A 17,711-nucleotide genomic window follows, 5' to 3' on the forward strand; every position below is an offset into this window, starting at 1 on the left:
CTCTGGTCTCAGGAGCTGCAGGCCCTTTGCTGGCCTTGTCTGCTGTTGGAAACTAAGCAGATTCGATCTGGGTTGGGAACTGGAATTACAGGGCTGGAATTTTGGCTGGGAAAAAAAAGGGAGGCTGTGGGATACTACTTCCTTGATGTTTCCAAGGAGACAGCATGCAAGTTTCTCATCCTCTCTAGGAATCAAATTCAGCTAGAGGACGTCTTTACTGCTTCTTCACAGATATATATTGGAAAAGCAATAACCTCCAGATTGATAGGACTTCCATGCTGTGTGGTCCTCCTGTTAGTGGGTGAGCTGTTTGCCTTGGATGGAATATTTCAGTACACAAATAGTCTTTAACTATCCTGAAGAATGTTTAGAAATGAAAAGGGCAGAGAGCATCTGACTAGCTGAAGAAACAGAGTGGGGGAAGCAAGAATTCGTGCAGGAAGCAAGAATAGAGTAAGCAGGAAGTATAGAGATAAATATTTTAGAAAGGCTAATAAATAACTTCATGAGTTTTTACCCTAACCCTAATCCTCAAAACTAAATGAGTGTGGGGGAGGGGGAATTGGGAATACAAAGTATTGACCTGCCCATTAGGTCAAGAGGACTTTGTTGCTATTTTTTTCTTAATTTCTTAGTTTAGAACAGGGCTTCTCAATAGTTTCCCATAGTTTCAACTGGGAAATTGTGACCGTCTGAAACCTAGCCAAGTTCAAAATCACTAGGGAATTTCTAGAAGCCTGGCACTCTTAACAAATCAGAGTATGCAAAAGACAATCAACAAAGCAAAGGGGGAACAAGAAGACCAAAACACTTCTCCACCAATAACCAGTTGAGCATAGATTAACTCCAGGATTAACATCAGACCAACAATCTAGCACAGTGGTTCTCAACCTTTTTAATGCCGTGACCCCCCAACTGGTCGTAAGTCGAGGACTACTCAACTGGTGCAGCACTGTTTGCAGAATGGGACGTTTGGCGGGCTCAGCAGAGCAGAGACAGCCTGGACAATTCCTATTGGCTTTTGAAAGCCAATAGAATTAGACTCTATTCAAGAGAGAATAGAGAATAGACCCACAGGTTGAGAACCACTGATCTAGCAATACCCCAATCAAGGAACCAATAGTAAAAGGCCCAGCCAAAAAATGAACTTTTTGCTAGTCAGCTAACTAAGGTATGTAGGAAGCACATCACAATAGTAATGGGGGACTTTAACTACCCTGACATCAACTGGGAGACAAACTCCGCACCAAGTGGAAGATCAAACAGGTTCCTGGCAAACCTAGCAGACAACTTTGTCTCCCAAAAAGTAGAGAATGGAACTAGGGGATTAGCCATTTTGGATCTAATTCTCACTAACAGAGATGAAATGATAGACGGTGTTGGAGCCATAGGAACCCTGGGAGGAAGTGATCATGCAATATTAGAATTCAACATTATAGAAGCACAACCAATAGAACACAGTCAAACTAGAGTCTTGGACTTCAAGAGAGCTAATTTCAATAAACTTAGAGAGGGCTTGGGAAGGATTCCATGGATGAGAATCCTCAAGGGGAAAACAACTCAAGAAGCTTGGGAAATTTTGAAAAATGAGATAATAAAAGCCCAGTCTAGCACAATACCAACAAAGAGGAAAAATAACAGCTCTCAAAAGAAACCAGCATGGCTGCATAAATAACTCTCTGACAAATTGAAAGATAAAAAGGACAAGTATAGAAAGTGGAAAGAGGGGAACATAACTAAGTCAGAATATCAGCAAATAGCCCGAGCCTGCAAAGATGAAGTGAAGAAAGCCAAGGCTCAAAATGAACTGAGGCTTGCGACCAAAGTCAAAAATAACAAAAAAAGCTTCTTTCAACATGTAAAATACAAGAAAAAAGTGAAGGAAATGATTGGTCCATTAGTGGGTGGAAGTGGCAAGAAGGTGACAAGCAACAGGGAGAAAGCAGAACTATTTAACTCATTTTTTGCATCTGTCCTTACACAAAGGGAAAAAACAGACCAACCTATCAAAAATAGTGCCACAAAAAACAAAACAGAAACACAAGTTAAGATAGGCAAGAAAATCGTTAGTGAGCACCTGTCCAGCCTAGATGAGTTCAAATCGCCAGGACCAGATGGATTACACCCCAGAGTTCTCAAGGAACTGGCAGATGTGATATCGGAGCCACTGAACTATATTTTTCAAAGATCCTGGAACACAAGGGAACTACCAGAGGACTGGAAAAGAGCTGATGTAGTTCCCATCCTCAAAAAAGGAAAAAAAATGGATCCAGGAAATTACAGACCTATCAGCCTGACCTCAATACCTGGGAAGATCCTGGAAAAGATAATCAAACAACGAATCAATGAACACCTAGAGGCAAACAAAGTCATTACTAAAAGCCAACATGGGTTTGTCAAAAATAGATAATGCCAGACAAATCTTATTGCATTCTTTGACCAAGTGACAAAATTAGTGGATCAGAGGAATGCTGTGGACATAATTTACTTGGAATTCAGTAAGGCATTTGATAAAGTAGATCACAACCTACTACTTGACAAGATAGAAAAATGTGGGGTAGACAGAACCACCACCAGATGGATCCGTAGCTGGCTGACCGGCCGTACTCAGCGAGTGATCCTCAATGGAACTGCATCTATATGGAGGGAAGTGTGTAGTGGGGTGCCCCAGGGCTCTGTTCTGGGCCCAGTACTCTTCAACATCTTCATCAACGATTTGGATGAAGGGATAGATGGGGAACTCATCAAATTTGCAGACGACACCAAGCTGGCAGGAATAGCCAACACTCCAGAAGACAGGCCTCAGATACAGAAGGATCTGGACAGACTTGAACACTGGGCACTAACTAACAAAATGAAATTCAATGGTGAAAAAAGCAAGGTTCTACATTTAGGAAAGAAAAACCAAATGCACAAGTACAGCATAGGTTGCACCATGCTCAATAGTAGTAACTGTGAGAGGGACCTCGGAGTCCTAGTAGACAATCACTTAAATATGAGCCAGCAGTGTGCGGCAGCTGCCAAAAAGGCAAACACAGTGCTAGGCTGCATTAACAGAGGGATAGAATCAAGATCACGTGAAGTATTAATACCACTCTTCAATGCCTTGGTTAAGGCCACACTTGGAATACTGCATCCAGTTTTGGTCACCACGATGCAAAAAAGAAGTTGAGACTCTAGAAAGAGTACAGAGAAGAGCAACAAAAATGATTAGGGGACTGGAGGCTAAAACATATAAGGAACGGTTGCTAGAATTGGGTATGTCTAGTTTAACGAAGAGAAGGACAAGGGGGGACATGATAGCAGTATTCCAATATCTCAGGGGCTGCCATAAAGAAGAGGGAATTAAGCTATTTTCCAAAGCACCTGAAGGAAGGACAAGAAGCAACGGGTGGAAACTAATCAAGGAGAGAAGCAACATAGAACTAAGGAGAAACTTCCTGACAGTGAGAACAATTAATCAGTGGAACAGCCTGCCTCCAGAAGCAGTAAATGCTCCAACACTGGAAGTTTTTAAGAAGAGACTGGACAGCCATTTGTCCGAAATGGTGTAGGGTTTCCTGCCCGAGCAGGGGGTTGGACTAGATGACCTCCAAGGTCCCTTCCAACTTTACTACTATTACTATTACTAACATGGAGAACTGTATTTTTTTTTTTATTGAAAATTTTTATAAGTTTTTACAAAAAAACAGAAAAAAAATATAACAATACAAAAACAGAAAACAACATATACAAAAAACTAAACATAACATCCCCTTCCCCATCCCCCCCCAAAACACCCCCCCTTCCCCCCCCCTAAGCTTCCCAGAGCAGAATATAGGCTTAATTAAAAAGGAATTTAAGAAAATTATATATAAAAAAGAAAAAAAATAAGACTGAAATATATGTATATGTATATAAAAATAAGAATTATGAAAAAGCAATATGATATTTTTTTATATCCAATTTAAATTGTATAAATTCTATCCATTTATCTCAAACAGCAAGAAATTTCTCTTGCGTTTGTTCCTTTAAAAAAGCCGAAATCTTTGCCATTTCCGCCAAATAGGACACTTTAAAAAACCATTCCTGCAGTGTAGGCAAGGATTCCTTCTTCCAATATTGTCCTACTAACAGCCTTGCGGCTGTAATCAAATTTAACATCAATATAACCTCCTTTGTATCACAATCAGTAACTATACCCAACAAAAATAACTGCGGAGTAAATTTTACCCTCCTAAAAATTCTCATGATATTCCACCATATCTTGATCCAAAATGCTTTTAGCTCTCTGCACGACCACCAAATGTGGTAATAGGTGGCATCCAAACATGGGGAACTGTATTATGGGGTCGCAACACTAGAAAGGTTGAAAACCACTGGTTTAAGGCTTCCTGCCTTGGGAAGTGGGTTGGATTAGAAGACCTCCAAGATGCCTCCAACTTTGTGGTTCCATGGTTCTAAGAAGCATTTTAGTTAATTAGCAATTGCAAAATGAGTACTGTTAATTCCCTGAGCTGATACCTGTGTTTTTTTTTTCTGTTTTTGTTTTTGCTTCGTTTTGTGTTGTTTTCAGGAATAGCAGTCGTATTTTAAGGCAATCGGTAAGTTATGGGTCGCTGGCAAGATTCCTCCTTGGTTTCCATCAGCCTTGGTGTGAGATGAATATGAACAAAAATAACTTGGCTGTCCATGAGACAGCCTGGCCTTCCCCGTCCCAAGGCTGAAACCACACACTGTGGCTGGCTGGAGATGATAAAATGGTGTTCCTCCTTTGACTCACAGAGGAAAACCAAACCACCACAAAGAAGCGATAATCTTTTCAGAGGGCTAATTTTGGCCTCTTGTTCAAAAATGCTTCCCTCCTTTTCTTGAGTGGAATTAATGATGGTAGAAGGCATTGCAAAACATCCAAGCGGGGTGCAAATATGAAGTTTTGTCTCCTGAATGTATTGGTGGAAATAATCCTTCTGAGGAAAGGGCAAGGTAACAAAAAACACCGAGGGGCCATCTTGGAGCTGGGAGATGAAGAAGTGGGGTGAGGAGAAAGACTTCTCTTATTTTTAGTGACCTGACTTTCATTTGTGGGTTTAAATGGGAAGACAATTTTTTCTGTGGGTGCACGTTTAGGATTTGTGTATGTGAAAGATTAGCCTGTGTGTTCAAGGGCACGAGAGTCAGATACCTCCAAAAAAAAAAAAAAAAAAACCACAGGTATCTCAGCATCCTCTCCACAAGATAAATTACAATGCCCATTATCCCGAACTATTTAGGAATGATGGGAACCACAAGGTTGGGCAAAAACCGCTTAAAAGAAGAATCAAGAGAATGGTTTCTTGTGAGTAGGACTCTTAAAAGTAGGGTAGGAAGCAGCGTTTGGCCGAGAGGTGGTTAACTTCTGCTTGTCTTCTCCATCAGCAATCTTGGTGAAAAAGCTCACTCATAAACCTGGAGAGGAGGCCTCCTTTCCCTGTGAAGCTGTGGGCTATCACACACACTTGTTTTGGCTCCCTCTGAATCCCAAATGTGCGAACACCAGCACAGAGAGAGTGGAGATAAACTGGAATCCCGCCAGGAATGAAGTAATTCCTCTTCGGTTCAACCAACGCCTGATCTACCAGCCTCCGCAATTACTAATCCTTAAGAATCTCATCATGAGCGATTCGGGGATTTACATCTGTCGCTTATCCAATGGCTCAGAAACTCACGCCATCCTGAGGGTAACCACAGGTATGTCTGCATGAATGCATTCGAAATATTACTTTTCCCTAATAGTCAATATATAATTTTTCAGGCATGAACCTTTAACCATTCCATTTTCTGAACAGGCAATCCTCGACTTATGACCACAACTGAGCCCCAAATTTCTGTTACTCAGTGAGTTGTTAAGTGAGTTTTGCCCCCACTTTATAGCCTTTCTTGCCACAGTGAATCACTGCAGATGTTCAGTTAGTGACACAGTTGTTAAGTAAATCTGGCTTCCCCATTGTCTTTGCTTAACAGAAGGTCACAAAAGGTGATCACATGACCCTGCAGTTGTCATAAATATGAGCCAATGGCCAGTTGGGGGGATGCTGCAATGGTCATAAAATGTGAAAAACAGCCATAAGTCACTTTTTTCAGTGCCGTTGTAAGCTTTTGAACAGTCGCTAAATGAATGGTTATGAGGACCGCCTGTAGTAAGATCAGATTGAATTGAATTAAATTGATTGAATTGAATTGAATTTAGTCGAATGATTTGAAATGGATTTTTGATTGTACTTGTTTCTTTGATGGTACTCCATGCCAAAACAGGATCCTGTCTTAAGGAGAAAAAAATAGGATTAAGTCTTACTTGGGGAGTTAATTTTTGACTCTAACTAGCACACTGGAGAAGCACTTTGAACAAATGTGGTTTCAATTTCTATGTGCACCACAATGAAGCCTGCTGAAAGCTATCCTGGGTTTAGGATATTTAGAATCATAGAGTCATAAAATCATAGCTTTGGCAAGGCTGATCTTCCAGATCTATCTAGGCCAGGAATTATAAGTTCATCCCAGATAAAAGGCTATATTTATTTGAAAACCTCCGGTAATTGGGGATCTGCATCTAACTGTACTTAAAAAAGAATTCACAAAGTCAAACTATTTATTTAGGATGCAACTGCATCTTTGATGCCTCTTTAACTGTTAATATTACCAGGAAGTACAGAGAAGATTTGTGATGCAGACTAAAAAAAATCCTATGTGTTGCTAAGAGGCTTATATAAAAAAAAGTTTCCATCGGAGCCTATAGGAAGTTTAAAAAAACATGTTAGGGTATTTTTATACAGTTCATAGTTGCAGAGGAGGCTTTCCAACATAGTGATTCTAGGAAAATTAAGACATCCTGCTTACATAGACCTGTAATTAACAAACAAAGAGCTAAAGGTACAGCTGTTTGGACTCATTTACAAGTAGTCCTTGATTTATGACCACAATTGAACCCAAACTTTCTGTTGCTAAGTGAAACATTTGTTAAGTGAGTTTTGCCCCATTTTACGACCTTTCTTGCCACAGTTATTAAGTGAATCACTGCAGGTGTTAAGTTAGTAACATGGTTGTTAAATCAATCTGGCTTCCCCATTGACTTTGTTTATCAGAAGGTCGCAAATGATGATCACATGACTCAGGACACTCCAATGTCATAAATATGAGTCAGTTGCCAAACATCTGAATTTTGATCACATGATCATAGGGCGATTACAATGGTCATAAGTATGAAAAACTGGTCATAAGCCAGTTTTTCAGCGCTGTTGTAACTTCGAATGGTCACTAAACGAACTGTTGTAAGTCGAGTACCTGTATCATCTGTATCATCAAGGGCACTGTTTTTTCCAAAGTTTGTCTCCAAACTCTGGAGCACCCTTTTGTTTGGAGGAATGGAGAATCACTTTTTCAAGGTGGAAAATCTAATGTGTAAGGTGAAAATAAAATTGGCCAAGAGATATGGATTAAAGTCCTTTGCTTGGAATGATGCTCACACACTTCTTAAAGGATAAGTTGGATGTGCAGAAAATTTGGTAGCATCTGAGAAACTTCTGGTAAACTTGTCATATTTTTAAAACTTTCTGTTTTTACTTTAGATTTTTTTAACCCATCTTTATTACTGTTTTATTAATAACTCAAGGTGGCCAACATATCTAATACTCCTCCCTCCTCCTATTTTTCCCACAACAACACCCTTGTGAGGTGGGTTGGACTGAAAGAGAGGGACTGGAGCAAAGTCACCCAGCTGACTTTTATGTCTATGGAAGGACTAGAACTCACAGCCTCCTGGTGATTGGCTGAAAATCAGCCAGCCGGCTTTTATGCCTAAGACTGGACTAAAACTCACAGTCTTAGTGATGGGCCCAAAGTCAGCCAGCTGGGTTTCATGCTTAACATGGGATTAGAACTCACAATCTCCTGGTTTCTAGCCTAGAGCTTTTACCACTGGACCAAATCTGCCCATGGTAGTAACCAGTGGTGGGATTCAAAAACCTGAACAACCGGTTCAATGAGTGGATACCGCTTCCGAAACTCCGTTCTGGGCCTGGGCCTCTGAGGCCCAGAACAGACTTCCGGAAGCGGCATCCACGTACTTCTGGTGGATTGTTCTGGGCCTGGGAAGCCTGCCCCAGGCCTCCGAGGCTCAGAACGGACTTCTGGAAGTGGCATCCACGCATTTCCGCTGGCTCATTTGGGGCCTTGCAAAAAAGAGCTAGGGCTTCAGCCAGTTTGCCAAAGTCAACAAAAAATTAGCTACCGATTCTGCTGAACTGGTGCAAACTGGCTGAATCCCACCACTGGTGATAACCATTTTGGATCAATGCTTCTAATCGGCTCTCTCAAAATATCAAACATGACCCAGAAAGAGGATCTTGTTCTATATTGGGAAGATTGTGGGAAACAAACAACCTGCCTCCAGAAGCAGTAAATGCTCCAACACTGGAAGTTTTTAAGAAGAGACTGGACAGCCATTTGTCCAAAATGGTGTAGGGTTTCCTGCCTGAGCAGGGGGTTGGACTAGATGACCTCCAAGGTCCCTTCCAACTTTACTACTACTACTACTACTACTACTACTACTACTACTACTACTACTATTATTATTATTATTATTATTATTATTATTATTAAAGCATTCCTAGTTGCCTAGCACACCTTAGGATTCCTTCAACTCCAGAGTTAATCCTGCCATCTACCTTATTTCCTTTTTTTTCTTCAGGCTGCCACAACAATATCTTGGTCTCCTCCCACAAGGTCAGTATCTCCTATTTAAAGCTCAACTGCCAGCATTGCTCTAAACAGAAAGCTCATCATTTCCGATGGCTGCTGAACTCAAACCGACTAGGCAACCGCCCCTGGGCTAAGAAGAGCAGTATGGGCTCTTCAGTATTATTACATGCCATACAGGATGAGATATGGGGACGCTGGGAGTGCCAGTCTACTTTCAATCCTGCTTGGAGTTCTGAATTTTGCTTGAGTCCACCCTTTGGAGAGAAGGACGAAAGTAAGTTGGGAATAAACGGTTTGCTTTTAATGGTAGTTTACAGTATGTGCATTAAAGCAGGGGTCCCCAACCTATGGGCCATGGCCCACTACCAGGTCATGGCCTATTAGCCACCGGGCCACATAAGTGGCTGGCCGATGTGTGCAAGTATGCATGCACGCACAGCCCCACTTGCGTGAGTGTCACCACAAGTATCACAGGCATTTGTGACCACACTCATGTGAGTGTCACTGTGAATGTTGCAGGCGTTCGCGGTCCCACTCACGCAAGCACTCACAGCCCCACTCGTGTGACAATGGGCCCGCCTCCCCGGGCCGCCAATCCCAAAAAGTTGGGGAACTCTACATTAAAGAGTTGCACACAGAGAGGGGAAATGTTCAGCAGACATGGCTTCTTCCCATCAGTAAGGTGACCAACTTTTTTACAATGAAAAGGAGGACACAAATAAATTGAAGAAAAAAATATCGTAAATAAAAGAAACATTTTATTCATTGCAACAATAATACAGAATACACTATAATATGATAAATGCATAATAAAAAACATTTGTAACAATAACATTTTATATTGTAATTATGCTTACATGCCGGGCCCCTGCCTGCAGCCATCCTGCCAGCACTGCTGCCCCGCCGTGTAGAGCGGGCCCTGTGGCTCCCATAGCACGGGGGGCAGCCAGCCACCTCCACCCCTCACACCCCTGCCCACAGCAGCTCCGTCGCCCCTGCCTCTTGCACCCGCAGCCATTATTGCCCTAGCAGGGCCGAAGATCAAGAGAAAGTTACCATGGCGTTGCCGCTCCAGTCTCCTCCGGGTATCTTCGGGTCTAACTAGGAGATGGTGTAGTTGGGTAGCAGGGAGGGGTGCAAAGTTCCTGCCAATTCGCCTTCGCTGCAGACAACTTACATGTGCAAAGTTTGCCAGCTGGGTGTTTTGGCGTGCTCAGCAGCAATTCCTATTGGCTTTTGGAAGCCAATAGGGGGAGTAGCACAGCTCATGCAAAAGTTGAAAAAAAAACCATCAAAAAAAGATGCTGGAACACCGTTCTGAGCATTCTATGAGGAAAAAAAAGCCCTGCAGATTATTCCTCAAATATCGAAAAGGAGGACATGTAGGAGGACACTTTTCGAGGGAGGACAGAACTCACAAAAGGAGGACTGTCCTCCCTAAAGGAGGACGGTTGGTCACCTTACAATCAGTGACTGAGCTAGATGTACCAGGTGTCCAAAGATTATTTGATTTCCCCATCAGATACAGTATTGAAGGAGACAATCAGTACTTTCAGGCTCCTTCTGGAGAACCATCACTGTCCATTTCTCCATCTGGTTTTTGTACAGGCAGTCCTCGACTTACAACCCTTCATTTGGTAAATTCAAGGTTACAACGGCACTGAAAAAAGTGACTTGCGACCGTTTTTTCACACCTATGACCGTTTTTCACACTTATGACTGTTTTTCACACTTACGACTCTTGCAGCATCCCATGGTCACGCGATCAAAATTCCGATGCTTGGCAACTGGCATGTACTTAGGACGGTTGCCGTGTCCCAGAGGTCCTGTGATCCCCTTTTGCATCCTTCTGACAAGCAAAATCAATGGGGAAGCCAGATTCACTTACCAACCCTGTTACCAACATAACAACTGCAGTGATTCATTTAACCACTGTGGCAAGAAAGGTCGTAAAATGGGGCAAAAAAATCGCTTAACAAATTTCTCACTTAGCAACATAAATGTTGGACTCAGTTCTGGTTGTAAATTGAGGGCTACCGGTAATTAAAACACCTTAAAATCTGAAACTCTTTCAGAAGATGGAAAGAGGCCACAGGGCTTGACCTGGGAAAAAAATATCACGTATTTTTCATTCCATTGTCACCTTCCCAACAGTTCCTGAAGATATTGATTCTACTGAGCCCACTTGGTCAGCATTCTCTGATTGGTCAAGTCCTGCTGTCCTTCAAACCACCGAAGTTGCACAGAAACGCCATGCCGGGGATAGAATTGCTACCTGGATTTGGATGCTGCTGTTAGTTGGTGTGGTTCTGATCGCAGCTGCCTTGAGTGTGACCTTGTATTTTTGGAAAAAAGATTTTTCAGACAGGTGGGTCAAAATGCTTCTGTGAAGAACTTTGATGGGAGGGAAGTGACGCGTTTTCAACCGGGTATTACTCCACTCTCTATTTTTCCTCAACATACAACCATTCATTTAGTGACCGTTTGAAATTACAATGGCATTGAAAAAAGAGATTTACAACTGGTCCTCACAGTCATAACCATAGCAGAATCCCCCATGGTCAGAGGTCCCCAAACTTTTCAGCACCAGAGACCGGTTCCATGGAGAGAGGTTTTTTTGCAAACTGGAGGGGGCGTGGTTTCAGGTACTTCCTGCATCCCACGGATGGGGCTTTGCTTGTTTGCGTGGACCAGTGTCTGACCTGCCGCGGCCCGGTGCCGTTCCATGGACCGGGGGTTGGGGATCCCTGCTCATGGTCACATGATCAAAATTTGGGCGCTTAGCACCATCGTTTATTGGCATCCTTCAGTCTCGAGAGATTATGGTATCGTGCTCTGAAAGGAGGTCCTAAAGCAGCATCTGGTGTGGCTAAAAAGGCCAATTCGAGAGTGGCAGTCCCCCCCCCCACACTGAGGGCAGATACAATCTGTCCCCTGTCCAGCCCCCAGATTTCACTGGTTCCGGGACTGCCTCTTTGCCTCAGCCTGCCGCACAAGTGTCTCTTCGAATTGGAGAAGGCCATGCGCTTAGCAACCGGCATGTATTTACAATGATTGCAGTGTTTTGGGGTCAGATGATCGCCATTTGCAATCTTCCCAGCCAGCTTCTGACAAGCAAAGTCAATAGGGGGAAGTTGGATTCACTTAATGGCCATACCATTTACTAACAACTGCGGTGTTACACTTAACATCTATGACAGAAAAGGTTGTAAAATCAGGTGTTAATTCCCTTATCAGCTGTCTTGCTTAGCAACACAAATTCAGATTGTTGAAAGTTGAGGACTATCTGTAATTTCATTTGTCTCTCATTCGCTGCTAAGTCAATTGCCACCGATCATTAAAATGACATTGTCGTTCATTAAAATGCTTGTTAAATTTAGAGACTCATAGCTCTTCTAGTAGATCACAGGGAATTGATCTAGTAGATTCTCCCCAAATGCCATCACATTGTGCTCCTTATTACTGGCTGCTATTACTGGGCTTTGGAAACATATCTTGTTTTTAGGAATGGATTCATTGATTGTATTCATATTCTTCTTTTCCTCCAGGTGTCCTCATAACAACACTGCAAGGTCAGTTGAACCAAGACATTGTAATCATCATGAAATAACTTTCATGTCATACAGTAGGTGGTATTTTAGGTCCTAGTCCAATGCTTTAACCATTACGTTATTCTTGGCCTTACAGTTATCTTCAAGGATTTTATAGTGTTCCAAATAAAATCAAATGGGAATCAGGTTGCAGCCATTCCACCATTATCCAGCCAGAGAGTCTGCTGTATGCATTTAAACTCTCTACACCAGCATCTCAACACCAGCAGCTTTAAGATGAGTGGGCTTCAACTTCCAAAATGTTTTAGGTAGCATGAATTCTGGGGGTTGAAGTCTACATGTCCCAATGTTGTTGAGGTTGAGAAACACTGCTCTAGCCTATTTGGAACCTCCTACGATCTACATTTTATGGAGAAAATGCCACTTCTTCATAGTCTCTTCTCCATTTAGACAAGAAAAACCAAATGTACAGATGGTACCTGGCTCAATAGTTGTAATTGTGAGAGGGATCTTGGAGCCAGCAGTGTGCTGCAGCTGCCAAAACAGCCAACACAGTGCTAGGTTGCATGAACAGAGGGATAGAATAACTAACTAATGAACTAACTAACTAACTAACTAACAAAATGAAATTCAATGGTGAAAAAAAGCAAGGTTCTACATTTAGGCAAGAAAAATCAAATGCACAAGTACAGCATAGGTGGCACCATGCTCAATAGTAATAACTGTGAGAGAGACCTCGGAGTCCTAGTAGACAATCACCTAAATATGAGCCAGCAGTGTGCTGCAGCTGCCAAAAAGGCCAACACAGTGCTAGGCTGCATTAACAGAGGGATAGAATCAAGATCAAGTGAAGTATTAATACCACTCTTCAATGCCTTGGTAAGGCCACACTTGGAATACTGCATCCAGTTTTGGTCACCATGATGCAAAAAAGATGTTGAGACTCTAGAAAGAGTACAGAGAAGAGCAACAAAGATGATTAGGGGACTGGAGGCTAAAACATATAAGGAATGGTTGCTAGAATTGGGTATGTCTAGTTTAACAAAGAGAAGGACAAGGAGGGGACATGATAGCAGTATTCCAATATCTCAGTGGCTGCCATAAAGAAGAGGGAATTAAGCTATTTTCCAAAGCACCTGAAGGCAGGACAAGAAGCAACGGGTGGAAACTCATCAAGGAGAGAAGCAACCTAGAACTAAGGAGAAACTTCCTGACAGTTAGAACAATTAGCCAGTGGAACAACCTGCCTCCAGAAGCGGTGAATGCTCCAACACTGGAAGTTTTAAGAAGAGACTGGACAGCCATTTGTCCGAAATGGTATAGGGTTTCCTGCCTGAGCAGGGGGTTGGACTAGATGACCTCCAAGGTCCCTTCCAACTTTACTATTATTATTATTATTATTATTATTATTATTATTATTATTATTATTATTATTAAGTGCAGAGAAGAGCAACAAAGATAATCAGGGGACTGGAGGCTAAAACATATAAAGAACGGTTGCTGGAATTGGGTATATTTAGTTTAATGAAGAAAAGGATGAGGGGTGACATGATAGCTGTGTTCCAATATCTCCAAGGTTGTCACAAAGAAGAGGGAGTCAAGCTATTCTCCAAAGCACCTGAAGGTAGGACAAGAAACAATGGATGGAAACTAATCAAGGAGAGAACCAATTCAGAAATAAGAAAAAATGTCCTGACAGTTAGAACAATTAGTGGAACAACTTGCCTCCATAAGTTACGAATGCTCCAACATGAAGTTTTTAAGAAGAGATAGGACAGTCATTTGTTTGATATGGTATAGGGTTTCCTGCCTGAGCAGGGGGTTGGACTAGATGACCTCCAAGGTACCTTCCAACTCTGTTATTCCACAAAATGTATGAGGTCCTATCTATTATGCAATTGTAAGCACAGAATGGTTGGACATTACACTGGCCTACAACCTATCCCTAAACCAGGGGTAGGCAACCTTGGCTCTTTTATGACTCGTGGACTTCAACTCCCAGAATTCCTGAGCCAGCATGGCTCAGCTTGGAAACCTCTCCCTTTCCTCTCAGCATGGCTGGCTCAGGAATTCTGGGAGTTGAAATCCACGAGTCATAAAAGAGCCAAGGTTGCCTACCCCTGCCCTAAACCAACATAGTATCTTTCAGAAGTAAAATCTATTCTCAGTAATCCCTGCCATGGTATAAAACATTGCCAAATCTGCTTATCGAGAAAGGAGTTTAATAAGGAAGAGGATGGTATTTTAGCTGGTCTTGCCATATTGATTATAATATTTTTTTAAAAATTTCTTTCTAGGGCTTCTGGTGAAAGAATGGAGCATGCAGGTAGGGAGTGTATGGAGTCTTTCCCACTGATTCCTTTTGAGCAATATTTCTGGACCAGTCCTCTCTGTGCAGAACGTTTTTGTTTTTAAATGGAACATTTTGAATATTTCCAAAATGACGCTGAAGCTTACTTGTTGCTCCTTCCCACAGTCATAGAGTTGTTGAGTTAATAGAGACTTTGGAGGTTTTCTAGACCAAATCTGCACTGCCATCTTTTCTGTTTTTATTTTATTATCTTTTCACTATGTCCATTTCTCTCTTTTTTCATATCTTGCTTATTATGACACCACAACCTCAAGATTTTGCTTCCGTGAGAAACCCCATCAGAAAGGAGAAAATAGGCAAACAAGAGAGTCTGGATGAGGTAACTACCAGCTGGATGTTCCTAAGAGCACAGCACAGTCAGAATAAACTTGGGCAGATTGTGAGTCCAGGGTGTTATGCCATACTTCCATAATTAGACTCACGACAAATATTAACTTTTCAACACAGTTTGTCCTTGATTTATGACTGGGGGCTTCAGCCTGATAAGTTTGTCTTTAAGTGCACAGGTAGTCCTCGATTTACAATTTTTCACTTAGTGGTCTTTCAAAGTTATGATGGTGCTAAAAAAAGTGGCATACAATTAGTTCTTGCATTTATAACTGTTGTAGCATCCCCATACTCACATGGTCAGAATTTGAATGCTCAGAACCGGCATGTATTTACCATGGTTGCAGTGTCCAGGGGGTTATATGAATGCCATTTGTGACCTTCTCAGGGACTTCTGACAAGCAAAGTCAATGGGAAAAGCTGGATTCGCTTAATGGCCACATGGTTGGCTTAAGAACCGTGTCAAAAAAGGTCAAAAAAATCAGGCATGGCTCTCACCTAATACTCACATCGGACATTCCTGGTCCCACTTGTGATTATAAGTCAAGATCTACCTGTGGTTCATTATTTATCAGCTGGCCAGACTTCCCCAGCTTGCTATAGTCTGGAATTGGTCCACCAGACCCGTTACCTTGGTAAACATGTTGGAAATTATAATCCAGCATTTGTAAAAGGAACCTAGTTTGAAACAGTTAAGCTACCTAGGAAAGAGTTCCCCAACATTTCAGGATTGGCAGACCGGAGGGGAAAGGAAGGGTAGGCATATTTATGCGTACGTGTGAACGGGCCCACTAGCGCTCACACGACACTTGCAGTGATGCTAGCACTCACATGACACTTGCAGCGACGCTAGTAGGGGTTGTGTGAGTGCATGCACACACGCTCACTGGCCAGTCGCTCACACAACCCGGTGGCCAACAGGCCACGGCCCACAGGTTGGGGACCCCTGACACTCTTTTTAAGAAGGAAACTAGAAATGAAATGCTGGAGCACAACTGTTATATTATCAATTGTTATATTATAGCAAATATTATTTCCCACCTCCTTCAGTCTCTAAGGGAATTCTAACCAATAGAAGAAAATATTGATAGTTCAGGAGGATTGAACGGTGGGTGGGGCTCTTGATGCGTTCTGAGCTTGGTTGCTTTTTTGCAGACATTTCATTACCCAACTAGGTAATATCATCAGTGCTAGCATGAGTATGCTAATGGATATTAGAATACTACTAATTAGATAAATCAACCCTTTATCTCAGCAGTTCTCAACCTATGGGTCGCGACCCCATTTGGGGTCGATTGACCATTTCATGGGGGTCGCTAAGCAAGGCTATCTGCCATTTTTCCCCCTTTTCTGGCGGGTGCCTTACCTCCCTTGGGCTGGGCCAGCTGGTGGCCCAGCCGGTGGTCGTCTTGCGCCGTCTCTGCCGCTTGCCAGCTACGCCTCGGCTGGCGCAGAGGGTGGCACCACGCATGCGCGGCGCTCTCGGGCAGGGAAAGTCCTAGACTTACAACCGGTTGGGTAGTCCTCGACTTACGACTGGTTTAGTCCTCAACTTACAACCGGTTTAGTCCTCGACTTACGACCGGTTGGGAGTTGCGGCATTAAAAAGGTTGAGAACCACTGCTTTATCTAATGCTGCTTTCTTTTCCAGAGATCCTCTTCCCTTTATTATGCTCAGCTGCAGCATCTCCAAGGAAAATCTCCACTTGTTCAGGCTCCAGACAATGCCACGGTATATGCTGTGATTGTTTGATATCACTTTTCATCCCTTCCTACTACATGCACTTGAAGACTGAATCTTTTTTTTACCTGTGATACATATTGAACTTCACCTGGACTCTGCTTTGAATTGCATATTGTGAGCTCATCAGGCACAGGACACAGCAAGTCTTCCTGGCTCTAAGTTTGAATGAGAGTTTTCCTTGAACCTTTCAGAAGGGTGGGACAAGACATAGTAAAGTAGTAGTAATGCCCTTGGGAGGGTGGGCTGCTGCAGGCTTCAGAGCTACAGTATGCATTTTGGGGAAGCCTAACAAAATTTGTCCCCGTATAGCAACACTGAAGTGCAAGGAGAGAATATCACTTCCTTTTTTCTTGGGACCCCTTAATAATAGAAATCTTCTTATGTATTTATATCCAGAATATAGCCAAATATATCTCTACAACTAGTCCTTAGATAGCAAGGGCATTTTTGTCAAGACCAAAGCAAAACAGAAAAGATTATATTCTCCCATTACTTGTAATCTTATCTACAGTATCCACCTGTACCTGCTGTGTGCATTTAAAGAAACAAGGGCATTATTTGCCATACTTGCAGTTAAAGATGTTTTCACCCATCCTTTTGACCTCCTCAGCCCCCCCAATTGCATTTGTCAATCTCTAAGCTCCTGTGCAGGTAGTCCTCAACTTACGACCCATCACGATCCCAAGCTGTGATAGTTAGGTAAATCAAGTGGTTGATCCAATTTCATGACCATGTAGCAGCAGTCATTAAATGAACACTGTGGTTGTTAAGTGAACCAATGGTTTGCTATCACTTAAATATTTAAATCACTTAAACATGAGCCAGCAGCCAAAAGCCCTGATACAATCCTGGCATACATACAATGAGGCATAGAATCAAAATCATGTCAAGTATTAGTACTGTTTTATAAATCCTTAGTAACACCACATCTGGAATACTGCATCCAGTTTTGGTCACCACATTACAAAAAAAGATGTTGAGACTTTGGAAAAAGTTCAGAGAA

General features: G+C 42.3%; 1 protein-coding gene across 4 annotated transcripts; it reads left to right on the plus strand.

The window, feature by feature from the left end:
• The first annotated feature begins 13 nt into the window (after positions 1-13).
• Positions 14-17,691, plus strand: LOC120314243. Of its 4 annotated transcripts, none has more exons than XM_039357120.1 (8): positions 14-301; positions 5,398-5,709; positions 8,705-8,989; positions 10,870-11,083; positions 12,264-12,287; positions 14,564-14,592; positions 14,892-14,956; positions 16,616-17,691. In XM_039357120.1, exons 2-8 carry the CDS (start codon positions 5,634-5,636, stop codon positions 16,715-16,717), a joined length of 795 nt encoding a protein of 264 aa, XP_039213054.1. In that variant the 5' UTR covers positions 14-301; positions 5,398-5,633; the 3' UTR covers positions 16,718-17,691. The 4 variants fall into 4 exon arrangements, with proteins under 4 accessions (XP_039213054.1, XP_039213053.1, XP_039213052.1 ...); XM_039357119.1 differs by lacking the exon at positions 14-301 and adding an exon at positions 4,312-4,583; XM_039357118.1 differs by lacking the exon at positions 14-301 and adding an exon at positions 4,590-5,017.
• The last annotated feature ends 20 nt before the right edge of the window (positions 17,692-17,711 follow it).

This window comes from Crotalus tigris, unplaced genomic scaffold (assembly GCF_016545835.1).
Source record: "Crotalus tigris isolate CLP2741 ecotype Arizona unplaced genomic scaffold, ASM1654583v1 scf7180000018867.1602434, whole genome shotgun sequence".
In the NCBI taxonomy this organism is placed as follows: Eukaryota; Metazoa; Chordata; class Lepidosauria; order Squamata; family Viperidae; genus Crotalus; species Crotalus tigris.